The sequence below is a fragment of the Rana temporaria genome, chromosome 2 (assembly GCF_905171775.1).
Source record: "Rana temporaria chromosome 2, aRanTem1.1, whole genome shotgun sequence".
Lineage (NCBI taxonomy): Eukaryota > Metazoa > Chordata > Amphibia > Anura > Ranidae > Rana > Rana temporaria.
In genome coordinates this window covers 369,950,149-369,968,759 of record NC_053490.1, presented here as the reverse complement: position 1 = coordinate 369,968,759, position 18,611 = coordinate 369,950,149, and the positions used below count along the sequence as shown (strand labels likewise).

Below are 18,611 nucleotides of genomic sequence, written 5' to 3'. Positions count from 1 at the left end.
CCTGAAGCACCGGAAACGCCAGCCACCATACCAGGGGAGACATGATCAGATGACTCAATTGAATCTGGTAATCCAGAGATGACAGAAGCTAGTCCCATCGTGATAGCAGTTCCCTCCGTAGTACCCTGGCGTGGAATTGGGCATACGGAACCGCCTCGAAAGAGGCTACCAACTGACCCAGAAGCTTCCTGCAGAATCGCAGAGATGACCGCTTCTGGGTCGGCAACTGGGTCGGCAACTGAGTCTGAAGTTTTTCCGTTAAGAGAAAAACACTGCCGCCCCGGGGGAATCCAGGACTAGTCCCAGGTATTCCAGTCCCTGAGACGGAATCAACCCTGATTTCAGGATAATCCAGAAACCAGCCGAACACTCGGAGAGCCTGACACGTGATAGACACGGCTCCACCAATGCAGAGCTCGAAGAAGCTCGTAGGAGAATGTCGTCCAGACATCCCATGATAACAAACCCCCGCTGTCACAGCCGGGCCAGTATCGGGACGAGCACCTTGGCGAAACCCAGACGAATGGGAAGGACACCAATTGAAAATGGTCCCCCCGACCGCAAAGCACAGAATCTCTGGTGCTTTGAGGATATGCGAACATGCAGGTACACGTTCATGACATCCAAGGATGCCAGAAAATCCCCCTGATGGAGTGCCGCCATTACCAAGCGAATCGACACCACCTAAAAGTTTGTGACAAAACAAACGAGGGACTTGAGGCCCAGGATGACCGGGCCCCAACCTCCGTGGGGACACAAACAGAATGGAGTAAAAACCCTGAGACCGTTCCAACGAGGGAACTGGCACAATCACTCCCCTGACCAGAAGATCCTGGACAGCCCCTGACAGAGCCAACCGGCGAACCGGAGGAGGCCAGAGGCCGGAGGGAAAAAAACCTGTTTGGCAGACAAGAGAGAAACTCAATCTTGTACCCCAAGGAAAACACTTCGCAATGCGAAGCCAGTCTCCCACCCGAGACACAGGCGGGAGCAGACCTTCAGGCGGAAGCAGGTATGTCCGCAGACTTGTTAGGCATGCGGTATCAGGTGCGCTGCTACCCCGCAGCGGGGATTCAAGCACCATGTAGACCTACCCCCACCGCACAGGGCGGGCGAAAAAACGCTCGGAGGTAGGCAAGGAGGGTCCTTGCACAGGGCGAGGTCCCTAGCCCTTCCCAGACCGTGGGAACAGCACGCGCTTACCACCCGTGGCATCCTCAATGATGCCATTCAGGGAAGTCCCAAAAGGACCGTTCCCCCTGAACGGCCATCACCAAGGCCTCCCTAGAGGACTAGTCCGCAGACCAGCTCCTCAGCCACACAAGGCGGCTCAGAACCCTGCAGAGACGTAAGCCCCGGAACGTATCCATGGCCGCCTCGCAGAGAAAATTCTGACCCTGAACTATCGTTCAGCCAGGTCCAAAGAGGACTCGGAAGCCCCTTCTTCCAGCACCTGCAGCAGGAGCTTCGCCCTTCCAGTCGGGGCCTGACCAGGGCCCCGGCCAGAGCCGGCCTCACCGCCCAAACCACCACGGTGAATAGGGAGCGGGCCACGGCCTCCACTCTCCTATCAGCGGGATCCTGAAATGCAGGAGCCCCGTCCACAGGCAATGTGGCGGCCTTGCGCAGTCTGGACATAGGGGGTCCACTGGCGGAGGAGAGACCTATATTTTAAGTCCCCCTCAAGGGGGTAACGGGTTGCAAAGTTTTTAGACAAACTTTTTGTGGTGCATCCCATTCCTTGTATAACATATTGTTCAAATAAGGAACACAAGGAACCCTTCAGCAGTGCGTGGCAGTCTGCGGATCCAAAAGGTACTGACACGGTGGTGTCTCCACCACAAACTCAATTTTTAGAGTCTCACGCACCACAGAAAAAAACAAGAGCTCCAACAATTCTTGCTGACACTGCAGCAGACATCCTCACCATCCATGTGGGTCAAGTCCGCAGCCTCTGACAAACCAGAACCAGATTCCATGTCAGAGACATCCCCAGAAGCAGGCTCCAGGAGGGGGCGCTTTACTACCCCCCATCCGGGCACTAGCTGCTGCAAACCTGGCAAGAAAACCCAGGATAGCCACATAAACAGATGTGGCAGGGGAAGGGATGCTAAGGGTTAACTCAGGCCTAGTGGAGAGCGAGACCTGGCTCAGGTTCCACAGTGCCAGCGCTGAGACACCCCCCCTGCAAGACAGGACAAAAAAATCCCTACTGGTCACCTCCCTGCAGCTAAAGGAGAGCATGGGGGGCCACTGGTACTCACCACCTCACCCGGTGCAGCGCGGTCCGAGAAGGACAGGGTGTGCTGAGAGCCGTGCAGCGCTGTGTCAGCTTCTCCCTGAGAAACAGCCGAGGTGATTGCAGCGCCAACAGCCGCCACACGAGGCAGACGAAAATAGGAAAAACGGCCGCCGAATGCAAAACAGCATAGGACTACAAGAGAATGGCCGCCGGGCTATATAAGGCTAGGCTCCGGCAAAATGGCCGCCAAATGACGCAGATTTAAAAAAGACAGTGCTTTTTTTTTTTTTTTTTAGCAACTGTCACACAGAAACACCTCACAGCACACTGCAAAGGCCCAGAAGTGAACACGACAGCCCCCTGCAGTGACACACACACAGCCCCTGCTACACCCGGGCCCAGTGATATGAGCCCCAGAAAAAAAAAACCCTCACAGCCGTCACCCAAAAAGGGAAGGAGGGAGAGGAATAAGGGAGAGAGGAAAGCAGGGAAAACCCTCAGTCGACCTCCCAAGGGAAACATTCCAGCCAGACCACTTACCTGAGTAAGGGGCCACTACTTACCTGTCCTGCGACTACCCGGCTGGAGGTATCCCAGACAGAACCAACGTCCGTGAACGGCATGGCTGTCGGCCAGACACACTGTGACAAGGCCATAAAAGACCGGTCAGATGTGTGCCCTAGAACCGAAGTTCCCCGGCCGCCCCTGGAGCAATGGGTCCTGTCGTGGACGTCCCAAAGCTGAGCTGAGGGCCGGCACACGCTCGAAGGCCGAACATGGGGGGACTACAAGGGTCGAGGACCCAGCCTGTCACCCAGTCGGCTGTTGATAGAAGAATCGCAGGATTCAAAAATGCAGGAGCAAAATAATAAAAAGCGAGAAAAATCGCAAGAAAAAACTCCAGGAACTCCAGAGAGAGCCTGACCTCCTGTCGTTAGGCAGAAAACAAACTGAGGCTGCTAGAGCAGGGTGTGGGTTATGCCTGGGGGAGCCACGCCCCCTGGGAGGAGCGGCATGAAGGAAAGTTTTTAACACCTTAAGTGCTGTAGAATTCTGCCTAAATCTCCTGGTAGGAAGAAGCATAACCCTAAGGTCAATGAAGCCTGTGTCCGTCTATGAACGAAAGAGAAATCTCCAAACAGATTGGGGGTCATTTCCACTTTGCACTATAAATGCAAACTACAAGTGCTTTGAAGTGCAGTCGCTGTAAATCTGAGGGGTATATCTGCCAATTTTATTATACAATCATGTGCAAGCTAAAATGCTATTTTTTTATTTTCCTTGCATGTACCCCTCAGATCTTCAGCGACTGCATTTCCAAGTGCACTTTCAGAGCAATTTCAAGTGCACTTGTAGTGCAAAGTGGTTTAGCCTTTAGTAAATAACCCCCAATGTGAACTTTCTAAAGAAAATAGCCAGCTGAAGACAGCAGATATACAGGTAGATGTAAAACTTAGGTGGGGGGGGGGGGTTGGGGTTGTTTTGTCTCTGTTTATCATCTGAGGCTGTTCACTTTAATGGGTATATGTGAGGGTTTACATCCACTTTAAGGGGGGGGGGGGGCGCACACACACACCAGCCAACAGCAGTTGCACATAACCATACATTAATGAATTATTCTAATTATTGCACATTATTCTATTTAAAAAAAGTGTTTTTTTTTTGTTAACAAACACAAAACCAAACAGATCATGTTTCCTAAAAAGGCATGTTATATAGCACAGTGCTTGTGCTTTGTGATTTGGCCCCTTCCATCACCTAAAAAAACCTGGATGATCCTGCCTGGCTATGCCCTCCCCTCTCTAAATTGACCACGTTTTACCATGGCTGCTGAGCCCCGATACCATGGTCAGTTTATGTGCCTCCGTAATCTGCAGTTCTCCTGTTCTTCTCTGTTCTCCTCTCCCTCCTTCCTGTCTGCTCATGACAGTGCCCATCCCCTCCTGCTGCTCTCATAACTACTATTAAAACTTCCCATTCCCCCTGTAATATAACAATGTGTGTCCCTGTGTTATATAAAAAAATAAGCCAATCTGGACCCATATCAGAGCTTCTCCCAACACTCACCAGACTCCTTGTGTCTCGCTTCCTCAGACGTCATCTGGAGTGCTTGGCCCCGCCCACTGGAGTTGTCAGCCAGGCAGAGGAGAGAGTCGAGTCACGCGAGGGTAGGTCTGATATAAAATAAATATGCCGAACTGTACCTGTAACAGGCACAGGGACACATATTGTTATGTTGTTACAGAGGGGGGATTAGAGGTTTTTATAGTAGTGGCTTAACAAGCACTTTAACTACTTGAGCTCTTTAGATGTACGCAGTACATCCAAAAAGAGTGAAAGTTTAAAGCGGGGGTTCACCCTTAGAGGGCACTTTTCCCCCTTAGATTCCTGCTCGTTATTACTAGGGGAATTGGTTATTTATTTTAAAATATGTGCAGTACTTACCCGTTTACGAGACGCATCCTCTCCGTCGCTTCCGGGTATGGGCTTCGGGAATGGGCGTTCCTTCTTGATTGACAGGTTTCCGAGAGGCTTCCGACGGTCGCATCCATCGCGTCACGATTTTCCGAAAGAAGCCGAACGTCGGTGCGCAGGCGCAGTATAGACCCGCACCGACGTTCGGCTTCTTTCGGCTACGAGTGACGCGATGGATGCGACCGTCGGAAGCCTTTCGGAAGACTGTCAATCAAGAAGGAACGCCGGCTCCCGAAGACCCATACCCGGAAGCGACGGAAGAAGATGCAGCTCGAAAACGGGTAAGTACTGCACATATTTTAATATAAATAGCCGATTCCCCTAGACCGAACGAGCAGGAAGCTAAGGGGAGATTTTTTTATTTTTTTTAAATGGGTGAACTCCCGCTTTAAGCATAGAAGCAACAGCCATCACAAAAAGTTAAATTAACCATAACTCCCACTGAAAAACACACCCACAAATATATATATATATATATATATATATATATATATATATATATATATATAATTTTAATATTCTGAAGGTTTTAAGTAATTTTATGGCCAAAAATTCAGTTTTTCACATGGTCGTATAGTTCGCTATACTGAAAAAAAAAAACACGAGGTACTAGCCCATCTAGTTCAACCAAGATGTGCATGAATGCACAAGTGGAAAAAAATAAAAAGAAAAGAAAAATTGCTCTAGAGCTATTGGTGGTTAAACAAGTGAAAATATTTGGTCAGCTGGTCCATCTAGTTGGAGGACCAGGACTAATTATGCAAGCAGGTTTTGTTATTGTGAGAAGCTGATAACTGCCCTATCCTTTTTCTTAGGCTAGTTGGTAGAAGTTCTTGGTCTTCTGATACATTCTTAATGTTTATATTTTTTCTGAAGGAATACTTACCAACACGTTTGTCAACAAGCAAGTATGGAAACTTGAGGATCTCCAATAATGGTACCCGGACCTTTTCTCTCAAAACTGCAGTCACTGTAGCCATAGAATTGTTTCTCTCCATCTTCTTCAACTAGAAGATCCTCAATCTCTTCCCGCATTGCATTTTCCAACTGTGCAATAAGCCGTAATGTTTCCAAGGTCCACAGAGACTGATAAAATAATCAAAGATATAGCAACAGAAGAAAATATATCTCATCAAACGTTTGGCTTAATCAGTCAGTTAAGATTATTCCAACAATGCCAGGTCACTGTGGGTGCAAACATTTTAAATATTCAAAGTCCAAATCAGAATGGCAGGGGTCCCAACCATCTCCTCTCAAATTGCACTCCACTGTGACAGATTCTTCCTGCCTCCTCTCGTAGTGCTCTACATATTCACTGATCTTTTACTCTTCATACACCACCTTACATGATCACCAATTCCAGTTGCTACCTCCCCCAACCTGTTTTGATGATTTTTAATCCCTACTGCCTCCGCTCCCCATTATGTTCTGCCATCACTGAATCACCATGCCTCCACTCCCATCCATTTCTACCATCAATGATCCCATCTGTCTCCTCTCACATTTTGTGGGAAAAGGAAATGCGGCTCCAGTTGAGTGATGGAACTAGGTGAGCTGGGGAATGGACTCCTCCCAGGGGTGCTAGCCTCGGCTTGCCAGCCTTGCAACTGAATAGGAAGGAAGGAATGGATCGCTGCACACCAAGGTAATAAGTCTCTTTATAGTAAAGATCCATAACATGAATAACACCACAGGACAGGAAAGCAGGTACAGGTAGACGCGTTTCACACAGCGACGCTGCGCTTACCAATTACCAATAAAGGAGCGCAGCATCGCTGTGTGAAACGCATCTACCTGTACCTGCTTTCCTGTCCTGTGGTGTTATTCATGTTATGGATCTTTACAATAAAGAGACTCATTACCTCAGTGTGCAGCCATTCATTCCTTCATATTCCTCTCACATCTTGTTCTGCCATCACCGTCTCCTCCCCCCATTACATTTTACCACCATTGATCCCTGCTACCTTCTCTCCTATGCAGTTTTGCCGTCACTGATCCTTGCTGCTTTCGCCCACATACTGCTATGCTGCCGATTCTTGCTGTCTCCTCTCCTATCCTGTTACGGATTACCACTGCCTTCTCCGCTATCCTGTTCTGCCAATTTGAAACCCAACTGCTTCCCCTACCATCCATTTCTACCATCACTGTGCCCTGTTGCCGCCTTTCCTATCCTTATTTGTCATTTGTTACTCCAAAAATCACAGCTGCGTTTCCCAACTCTATACTTGGGGTACATTACAACCCGAAAAAGCCCCACCACAAAATGGGCAAATTGGCGGATCCTCTATGTGGTCGGTGCTGGCAACACAATGGGGATCTCATACTTCTTTGGCACTGCCCAAAGCTCCACCGCTATTGGAGCAAGGTAGTTGGAACACTCAACCTGGTGTTCCAAAGTAAAGTACCTTTAGATCTAACGTGTTGCATACTGGGGGTTCTGGAGGAAGTGATCCCCGAGGAACTAATAAGGACTGCATTCTCTAGGGCAGTATATCAGGCCAGAAAACGTTTTAATGGGATGGAAATTAATCTCACCACCCACTACCGCCTCTTGGATAACACGAATGGGAATTATCCTTATTATGAAATCATTTACCACACAGGGGATTCCTTGGTAGGTTTGAAAGGCTATGGTCACAATGGCTAGACACACCTGGACTGAGTCCAAGGGAATTGGTGTTGTCTCGACTTCTAGTGTCCCCAGGGTGATTATGTCATATATGTACTACATGCATGAAGGGATCTATATCAATGTGGGTGGATTGTGGAAGTGAGCAAGTGTATGCCATGTTTCGATCTATTGCTGCTGCAATGTTTACTGGAATATGCAAGTGTCTATGCTCAAAAGTTATGGCTTGTGCATTGGAAGTTGTTTAATGTGTTCAGAAAGAAGAAAAAGGAAACAAGATCATAGCTGTAAGCCTTTCCCACCCAGTTTCACCACCTTGTTCCTTCATCACCAATCCCCACTGCAATCTGCTCTGCCATCATCTCCACTTGAATCCTGTTTTGCATTCATTAACCATCCTGCTACCTCTCCCATCCTGTTCTGCCATTTCTGAACCCCACTACCTCCTCTTCTGTCCTGCCTTGCCATCACTGATCTCCACACACTGCTGTCCTATCCTGTTTTGCTGCCATTGATCCTTGTGATTGTCTCTCCTATCCGGTCCTGCTGTCACAGATCCCAGCAACATCCTCTCCTATCCATTTTTGCTGTCACTGATCCAAGATACCATTGCTTCCATTCTTTTTTCACGTCAATTATCCCTGCTGCCTCCTCTCACATCCTGTTCTGACATCACCGATACCGGCTGCCTCCTACCCAATCCTGGTCCACTGTAACAGATTCTAGCTGCCTTACCTCCCCATTCTTCTATCTCTAATAGGAGGACCCACTCCACTATAACCAAACCCGCTGCCTCATATCACAGTCCAATCCACCACTGCAGATTCTTACTAGTCCTCTTATATCCTTTTCTGTCATCACTAGTCCTGCTCCTCAGCAACCATGCCCCACTGTCATAACTCATCTTTGCTGACTCCTCTCCCATCCCGTTTTGCATCACAATCCTCGTTTCTATCTCTACCATCCTGCATTGCCTTCACTAATAACCCCTGCTTACTCTCCTTTCCTGTTTAGGGGTTGGGGTAGACATGAAATAATTATACTCCCACAGAGGCCTCTCCTTTCCTGCTGCAATCACAGATCCCCACTACCTCCTCTCCTATTCCGACATTGCTGATACTTGCTGCCCCTTCTCTTTGGTTCATTTCAACAGATTCCAACTGTCTTAGCCCAAACGTCACATACTTCTAGCTCTGATTGCTGCTAGCCTATGCAATCTCCCACTCCACTATAACCAATCCCTGCTGTATCATGCTACAATCTGCTCCAAAACTATTGAAACACTGGTCCCCGTACATCCCATTCTGTCATAACACCGATTTTTGCTGCCTCCTCTCATATTGTTTTGCCATCCTTGTGATCTCCTCTTTTTAGTTCCAATTGCTGGTTGCTAATCTCCACTGCCTCATCTACAAACTTGATTTGCAGTCACGGACCACAGTGCCTCCACTCCCATCTTGTTCTGCCATCACTAATGCCCACTGCCTCCTGTCCTATTCTGTGTTGCCGTCACCGATTTCTCTCTCATGCCATCAAAGACCTCTTTTGCCTTCTCTCCCATTCTGTTCTGCCAAACCTGATCTTTGCTGCCTCCCTCCCCTATCCTAGTCCACTAGTATATTCTTGCTACTTTGCCTCCCATCCCATACTGATACTTACTGGTCTTCTTATATCCCACACTTTCATCATTGGTCCTCCTTTCCAACTCTGCTCCTCACCCATCATCACTGATCTCTGCTGCCCCATATACAAAGATGTTCGGCATTCACTAACCACTGTCACTTCTATCTTCTGATCCCTGCTCCTGTCTCTTCTGTCCTGATCTGCCATCACTCATCCCTGCTCCAGCCTCTTTCCTGTTCTGCCATCACTCATCTCTGCTGTCTCCTCTCCAAACCTGCTGTACCATCACAAACATTTGCCGCTTCCTCTCCCTGTCCCACCACTGCTGCCTTTTCTTCTATCCAGTTGTCTGCCAATTCAATATTTTCTGCACTTACTGATCCATACTACATCCTCACCTATTCTGTACAGACCTTGCCAATGCCTGCACAGCCTTCTCTCCAATGTTGATCCTTTTTTAATAGATTCTAGCTGCCTTACCCCATGTCCCTTTCTCCCAGCTCTGATCACCGATAACTCGTGTAATAATCTCATTCCACTACATATAACCAATTCCTGCTGCATCGATTTGAAATTCGCTACAAAATTAATTATAGTTTCTGGTCCCCTACAGCACATTGTCATCACTGTTCTGCTGTCACTCCTCTCCACTGCCTCCTCTCCAATCCTAGTTTGCAGTCACTGATCACGTTGCCTCCTGTCCCATCCCATTCTGTTCTTCATAATCCTCGCCGCCTCTTCTCACATCCTGATCTGCCATTATTCCCTGTGCTCTCCTCCCCAATCCTATGTTTTGCCATCAATGATCCCCATGGCTGCCAATGCTGATCTTCACTGCCACCTGTTTATAAACCTTGCTGCCTCATCTCCCAACTCATTCTGCCAAACTCTGATGCCCACTGCCTCCTCTCAAATCCCAGTGTGCCATTATTCCCTACTCTCTCTCTCCCCTTCTCTATCCTAATTGGTCATCAATGATCCTCATGGCTTCCTCTCCCATTGCCGTTTTCCACTGCCTCCGGTTTCTAATCCTTGCTGCCTTATCTCCTATCTTGTTCTGCCAATTCTGATCTCCACTGCCTCCTCTCCAATCCTGTTCTACCATCACTGAACTCAGATGCCTTCTCTCCCAAGCTGGTCTGTCAGAACCAATCTCCACTGCATCCTGTTCCATCGTTGGTAATCATAGCCGACTCTATCAGCCTGTTCCGCTATCAATAATCTCATCTGCCTACTCTCCAACCTGGTTTGCATTCACGATTCACAATGCCTCCTTTTCCATTCTGCTCTGCCATCAAAAAGCCCCACTGCCTCCACACCAATCCTGCTCTACACAAACTGACTATGCTGGTTCCTCTCCCACCTGTTCGAACGTCACCAATACCAGCTCCCTCCTCTCTGATCCTCCTATTCTGTTATCACCAATTTCTATTGCTTGCCATCATCGATCTCTGCTGCCTCCACTCCAATCCTTTTCTGCCATCAGATTGCCAATCCTAGTTTACTGTAAGATTCTAGCTGCCTTATCTCATGTGCTATTCTTCCATCATTGATCCCCACTATTTGATGCAAGTTCTCACTGCATTAAAATACCCTCTGCATTTTCTAACAATCCACTCTACCACTGATACTTGGTAGCCCCTTACATCCCATTTTCTTATCACTGGTCATTCTTTCCAACTCCTCTAACCCGTCACCAATGTCTGATCTCCTCTCACCCTGTTCCACCAATAATCCCTGCTGCCTCCTCTCTCATCCTGTTCTGATTTTTAACCCTCACTGCATTCTCTCCCATCCAGTTCTGAAATAACATATGTAACGGCTACCCACTGGTGTGAGGGTCTCAGCCGTTGGAGACGTCCTTTTCCCTGGCAAGCTGCGATATGCAAGTACCGCCGGTATATCCCATCGAACGCCCTTTCAAGAAACGAGACGTGCTACGTTTGCAGAGTCAAGCAGACTGACCTTTAATGTCACATTTTTCCTCCTTAAATCTGGTTACAACTGTACAGAAACAAATGACACTCCCCCCCCCCCCAGGGGGGACTTCAATACACACACTTTGAAACAATGACCTTCCCTTGAGCCAATCAGCTGCTAGCCATTTCGGGTCCTCAACTTAGCTTGATCAGACAATAGAATTCAATTAACCTTTAAAACAATTATCACTCACACATAATCCCCCTCAGCATACACCTCACAGGAGGCTGTTATCTCCACAAGAGAGTTCATTAGCTATGCGAAGGGTACATTAGCATTCAGCAGTGACAGAGACCCTTGTCCAGTTAACCCTTTGAGCTCAGAATACAATGTGGTACATCCACTTGTGACAAGCCATGCAGTTCCTTGTAGTCCCCCTGCACGAAGATCATAACTGTCCCGGCAGCATGCATGTGTCCGTTACACTACTCCCCCTTTGTGGAACACTCCGGCAGACCCGGATTGATCCTTTTCGGATCAACTTGGGGATGTCCGGTCTGCTGTTAGGGTAAAAGTTCCGTTTGCCTGGACAGTCCGTCGGTCTTCTCATTGGCTTACCAGGTCGGTAGCTGATGGTGAAGGTGAATAATGGAATTCAGTTCTGGAACAGTCACTTGCTTTGCTCTCTCAATGGCTCCCAAAACCTGTTGCTGATGCTCTTGGGACAAATACGGCACCACCTGGATGCAAATCCCATTTAATCTTTTGACAATTTCCGCCTGTTTGTGCATTTCAATGTTCAAGCCACGGGACATCTCATAATACATGACATAGTGTCGTTGCATCTCTGATTTCTCACTGGCCAACTTGTCACATTCCCATTTTAGACTGTGATATTGTGCCGGATCTACAGTACATGTCGGGGAAGGTAGTCTTACCCGGTTCTCAGCAGCAAGCGGGTTGATTCCAGCAACGCGGGTGGTCACGGGACAAGCAGCAGCAGGTGTAGGTAAATAAGCCGAAGTCAGAGGGCCAATGTCGTTGCCCAGCACCACCTCGGCAGGTAGGTTGTCCATGATACCAACTGTGGTCTTTCCTGACCCGGCTCCCCAGTCTAAGTGCACCCGGGTGGTGGGTACGCGAAATACAGCACCCCCTGCGACCCGGACGGCAACTGTGCGAGTGGACACGTTCTCTGGCTTTACCAGATGTTTTTGAATCAGAGTGATAGTAGTCCCGGAATCTCTTAAGCCTTGTGCTACTTGTCCATTCACCCGTACCTCCTGACGGTGATGCTGACGGTTATCCGGAGAGGCCGCTTGTATTGGGTCTGCCTCATACCAAATTCCCAGACATTCCTCCGGGCCCCCCTCGGTCTCCAGGCAGTGGGCCGCAGAGGGACGTGATGGAGTGACCTCTGTGTTGGGTGTTGTGCGTCTCCAATTGTTATTTGTAGCTCTCAAAGGGCAATAACGAGCAATATGTCCCGTGTCGCTGCAGTGATGGCACGTCACCCTAGGCGAATCCCGGGGGTAGTTGCTAGGCCCCTGAGGACGTGGTGGGACTGGAGCCCGAAACTCTAGGCGTGGGGTGACGGTTGGAGTACGCGGTTCTACCTTATGAGCCAGCCGTGTAGTACCCTGGCTTACTTTCCTTGTTTCCGCGTACTCATCTGCTAGCCGAGCCGCCTCGTTTAAGTTAGCGGGACGGCGATCTCGTACCCAGTCTTGTATGTTTGCGGCCAGGTCTTGGAAGAAATGTTCCATTAGGAACAGCTGCAATACTTCCTCCCCGGTGTTGGCCTTGCACCCTTGGACCCAAAGGGATGCCATCCTTTGTAACTGGTTGGCCCATTCCATGTGGGAGTCCACAGCCATCTTCTTGGACTCCCGGAAGCGCCGGCGGTAGGCTTCTGGCGTTACGGCATATCGGGTTAGCAGCGCCTTTTTAACTTGCTGATATTGTAAAATATCCTCTGGAGCGAGAGCCCGAAAGGCTTCATTGGCTTTGCCCGACAATTTCCCCGACAAAATAGTGACCCATTGGTCTGGTGGTACCTGGTGTAGTGAGCACTGCCTCTCAAAGTCCGCCAAATATCCATCGATTTCCTCCTCACTTTCTACAAAAGCTTTAAATGCAGTGAACGGTATTTTCTTTCCTGTAGCAGCAGGTGGGGGGGTAGGAACTGCAGGTGTAATGGGCTGTCTCGCTCTTACCAGTTCCAGTTCTTGTCCCCTCTTCGTTTGTATCTCTTCCCTTGCTTCCCGAAACAGCTGGTTGATTAGTTCCACAGACGTTTCTGGATACAAGGATAATCTCCGCTGTACAATCCCAGTAATTACATCTTCCTCGCTGACCGGTGCAAGGGGCTCAGTTCCTTCCATGGATCCATCCATTTCGTCCAGCTCCAGCAGTTCAGCTATCAGCTCCCTCCATGGTCTGTTGCTGGCGCTCCTACCACGACTCTCTAATAAATCTTTCAGTGTGGATCTTTTCAGCCTGGCGTACTGCGACTCCATTCAGCACTTGCTCTTTGGATAAAAGGACCATCCCACTGCTGCCACCAATGTAACGGCTACCCACTGGTGTGAGGGTCTCAGCCGTTGGAGACGTCCTTTTCCCTGGCAAGCTGCGATATGCAAGTACCGCCGGTATATCCCATCGAACGCCCTTTCAAGAAACGAGACGTGCTACGTTTGCAGAGTCAAGCAGACTGACCTTTAATGTCACATTTTTCCTCCTTAAATCTGGTTACAACTGTACAGAAACAAATGACACTCCCCCCCCCCCCCAGGGGGGACTTCAATACACACACTTTGAAACAATGACCTTCCCTTGAGCCAATCAGCTGCTAGCCATTTCGGCTCCTCAACTTAGCTTGATCAGACAATAGAATTCAATTAACCTTTAAAACAATTATCACTCACACATAATCCCCCTCAGCATACACCTCACAGGAGGCTGTTATCTCCACAAGAGAGTTCATTAGCTATGCGAAGGGTACATTAGCATTCAGCAGTGACAGAGACCCTTGTCCAGTTAACCCTTTGAGCTCAGAATACAATGTGGTACATCCACTTGTGACAAGCCATGCAGTTCCTTGTAGTCCCCCTGCACGAAGATCATAACTGTCCCGGCAGCATGCATGTGTCTGTTACAACATATCCCTGCTCCATCCTGTTCTATTCCATTTTGCCATCACTGATCCTGGCTGCTTTCTCCAACTGCTCTGATCCATGCGGCTTCCTCTATTTTTGCTGCCCTCTCCAATCACCATCACTGAACCCTTTTCAACCATGCTAGTCTGTTGTCAATCATCACTGCCTCCTGTGCAATCCTGTACCATTGTCGATCACAGCTACCATCTCCCCCAGCCTGTCCTGCACACACCGATTATGCCACCAACTCTCTGATCCTGTCCTGCCGTTACTGGATTTCCTTTGCTTGCTCTCCCATCCCATTTTGCCATAACCAATCCTTGCTGCTCTCTTCAATCCTGTCCTGCACTGATCCTTAATGCCTCCTCTCCTGGACATCACCGATATCTGCTTCTCCTCTTCAACCCTGGTGCACTGTACCAGATTTAAACTGACTAACCTCAAGTCACCTTCTACCATCTCTGATCCCTACTTCCCCATGTAATAGCTCACGCCACTATAACCAAACCAAGGAGTTCCTATACTGTCCTGCCATCACGGACACCCATTCAGATCACTACGTGATCTCCCTTCCATTTCTGTCATTATCGATTTGCATCATCTGTTTTCCCATCCAGTTCTGACAACACCGATACCCACTGCTACCTCTCCAATCCTGGTCCACTAACAGATTATCTGGCATACCTCCCATCCTATCCCTGATCACTTCAATCTCATGAAATATGTCAATACACTAATCCCTGCTGCATTCGCTCCACCGCTACTGATACTTGTTGGTCACTTTACATCCCATTCTGTCATCACTGGTCCTCCTCTCCAACTGTCACCATTTCATCTCTCCCACACTGCTCTGCCAACCTCCACCCCTTTAACCCTACTGCACTGCAACTTATTCCCACCATTTCCTGTCTCGTCCCATCTTGCTGTTGCCGTTCTCGGTTACTTAATCTCCCATCATGTTCTGGAGTCACCAACCATGTTTCCTCCTCTCCCATCATGTTCTGCCATTATTGATCTCCCTGCCTCCTCTACCTTAGTAACTGACCCTTGCCAATTCTCTCCTCCTCTGCCATCATGATCCCTGCTTTGCCGATTTTGACCACCAATGCCTCCTCTCCCATCCTGTTTTGCCATCACTGATCTCTGCACTACAATCCCATTTTGTGTTCCTTGACCCTCGCCACTCCTTCCATACTGTTCTTTCATCACTGATCCCTGGTCCCTCCTCTTCCGATTTGCCATCAATGATCCTCACTGCCTCTTCTCCCATCAGGTTCTGCTGTCATTGACTATCCGCTTCCTCTCTCATCCTGCAGTCACTGATCTCTGCTGCATCCTCTCTCATCCCATTGACAACAAGCTCAGCTGTCTCCTCTCCCATCCTGCCATGACTGATCACCACTGCTTCCTCTTCAATCCTATTTTGCCATCATTTATCTATGCTGCTTCATCTCCCGTCCTATACCGTTCTCAATCCCAGACAAACTACACCCTATCCCGTTCAGCCGCCGCTGGTCCCTGCTGCCTCCACTCCGATCCTTTCTGCAGTCACTGATCCCTGTGCCTACCCTATAATCCAGGTCCACTGTAATAGATTCTAGCTGCCTTTCTTCATGCCCCATTCTTCAAAATTTTATCCCTGCAACTTCACACTCCATTATCAATCCCTGCTGCATCACTTGCCAATACACTCCAACACTACTGGTATTGGTCCTCTTACATCCCCACTCTGTCAAATCCAATTCTGAAGTGTCACCACTTCTCAAACCCTATTCTGCCATTACCGAGTCCTACTTCTTCATTTGCATCCCAATCTGCCATCACGGATCTCCAATATCTCTTCTCCATCGTACACGAGTGTCACAGATTCATGCTTTCACCTTTCCAATCCTGCTCAACGGTTTTTGATTACTGACACCTTTTTTCTCTCATCCTGCTTCATCATTATCACTGCTCACACTCTCCCTATTCTGCTCCACCATCCCCAATCTTCAACATCTCCTGTTCAATCCATCACTGAGCTCTACTTATCCACTCAAGCCTTGTACACACAGACAGAAAAAAAATAGAAATATCAATTTTGAAACGATTGTACTATAATAATATGATCATTAGTACACAGCTTTCGAGAGCCAATCGCGACAGCTCATGCAAAATTACCCGAAGAGACAAACAAAAATGTTTCTTGCGAAATACCAAAACAAATGGCTTGCATTTAATCAGTACAGTATCCATCCGAAAAAAAAAAATTATTGTGTCGAAAGAACACATTACATCACTTCCAAAGTTGTATTCGGTCATATGAGAATTTGCCCAATATTTTCATTGTGTGTACGAGGCTTTACTAGATCATTAACGCTTGCTACCTCTCTAAGGCCCTATTTATACCTAAGCGTTTTGTAGCTTGAAGCCTCAATAGATTCTCTATGGAGATGGTTCACATCTCCACTCCAAAACGCCTGAAGCTCAAACAAGTTCTGGGAAATTTTTTAAGTCAGATTTGGACGTTTTTCTGCTTTTTACATTGTTGACCTGTACCAAATAGTGTCAAAATCGTGCAACTTTCTGCCTGAAAACGCTATGCTCAGGTGTGAATGGGGCCTAAAATGCACCACTGATCTCTGCTGCTTTCACTCTCTTCTTTGCTCCTTAGATTCCCAGCCAAACGACAGATCCTGTTCCCCCTTCAATGCTGGTGTGCTCATGTCATATGAAGTCTCTGACACCATCAACTCCACCAACATCATTTATAACCCCATGCTTAACATTATTCCCAAGTTTTACTATATTTAGGTGGTGGACTGACTTTTTACAAATAAAATTAAACAAACACTTTCCCCATTTATGGCACCCAAGAGTGAAGATGAGCTTAGGCAACAGTTATCACACCTCATATACCCTTCTCTACCTAAACTATTTATGATCCATGTCTCTTTTCACAATTCTTATCAGTAGACACAGGATTCCATCCATCACTCCGATTCCTCCTGTGCCTGAAATGAGCATCTTTGCTAGTCTTCAGATAAAAGTGCAATATTGAAGGCGAGTGGTAGACCCCATGTCAAAGATTTTACAATAACATTCACCCATTTTGAATTATAGGACCCCAATAAATAACGGTATTTTCTTGAGGTCTCGACATTTTCTACCTTGTAAAGCTGTGGAACGACATCTCTGGCTCTGTGGTATTCCACCACACATTCCATGCAATAGGAGAGGTCATCGTTGGCGCCAATAAAATCCTCATTTTGTAGTTCATTAACCACTTAAGGACCAGACCAATATGCTGCCTAAAGACCCAAGGTGTTTTTACAGTTCGGGACTGCGTCGATTTAACAGACAATTGCGCGGTCGTGCGACGTGGCTCCCAAACAAAATTGGCGTCCTTTTTTCCCCACAAATAGAGCTTTCTTTTGGTGGTATTTGATCACCTCTGCGGTTTTTAGTTTTTGCGCTATAAACAAAAACAGAGCAACAATTTTGAAAAAAAATGCAGTATTTTTTACTTTTTGCTATAATAAATATCCCCCAAAAACATACATAAAATTTTTTTTTTCCTCAGTTTAGGCCGATACGTATTCTTCTACCTATTTTTGAAAAAAATAAAAAAAATAATCGCAATAATCGTTTATCGGTTGGTTTGCGCAAAATGTATAGCGTTTACAAAATAGGGGATAGTTTTATTGCATTTTTATTTTTTTTACTACTAATGGCGGCGATCAGCGATTTTTTTCATGACTGCGACATTATGGCGGACACTTCGGACAATTTTGACACATTTTTGGGACCATTGTCATTTTCACAGCAAAAAATGCATTTAAATTGCATTCTTTATTGTGAAAATTACAGTTGCAGTTTGGGAGTTAAACACAGAAGGCGCTGTAACATTTAGGGTTCACCTAGTGTGTGTTTACAACTTTAGGGGGGTGTGGCTGTAGGACTGACATCATCGATCAAGTCTCCCTAATAAAAGGGATCACTCGATCGATACGCAGCCACAGTGAAGCACGGGGAAGCCGTGTTTACATACAGCTCTCCCCGTTCTTCAGCTCCGGGGAGCGATCGCGACGGAGCGCCTATAAACAAATAGGCGCGCCGTCGTCCCGGATCGCTCCCCGCGGGAACCTGACCGTCGCATGTCGTGGGGGGGGTCCCGATCGGACCCCCGACCCGCGGAAAGGCAGGGACGTACAGGTACGCCAATGTGCCTGTACATGCCATTCTGCCGACGTAAATGTACAAGTGGCGGTGGGGAAGGGGTTAACAGCATAGCTCTTCAGCAGATCTGCTGTGACAGAGCCCCCAGGTGTGCACCAGCGACAGATGCTCATTATCCTGTCTGTGAAAGACATTGAAAAAGACCTATGAATCCTGTAACATTACCAAACGAAACAGTTAAACTGACCTGATGCAACATATGGAAGCGGAAGGACAGGACGTGCCAGAACATTTTAACAGGGACACAGACAAAAACGAAACCAAATTATTATTATTATTTTTTTTAGAAGAGTGGGGAAGGGTTTGAATTTCTGACAAAGTCTGACTTCTTGCCCAGGCAAGGCTC

General features: G+C 47.6%; 1 protein-coding gene across 1 annotated transcript in view; it reads right to left on the bottom strand.

Moving 5' to 3' along the window:
- The window catches only part of LOC120928313 (probable helicase senataxin), a 53,410-nt gene extending 35,032 nt beyond the window's left edge, over nt 1-18,378 (bottom strand). Inside the window, 4 exon segments of the mRNA XM_040339413.1 lie at nt 5,604-5,670; nt 5,672-5,803; nt 17,197-17,310; nt 18,313-18,378. Of these exon segments, the coding sequence (XP_040195347.1) occupies nt 5,604-5,670; nt 5,672-5,803; nt 17,197-17,310; nt 18,313-18,378 (379 nt within the window).
- Nucleotides 18,379-18,611: the final 233 nt, after the last annotated feature.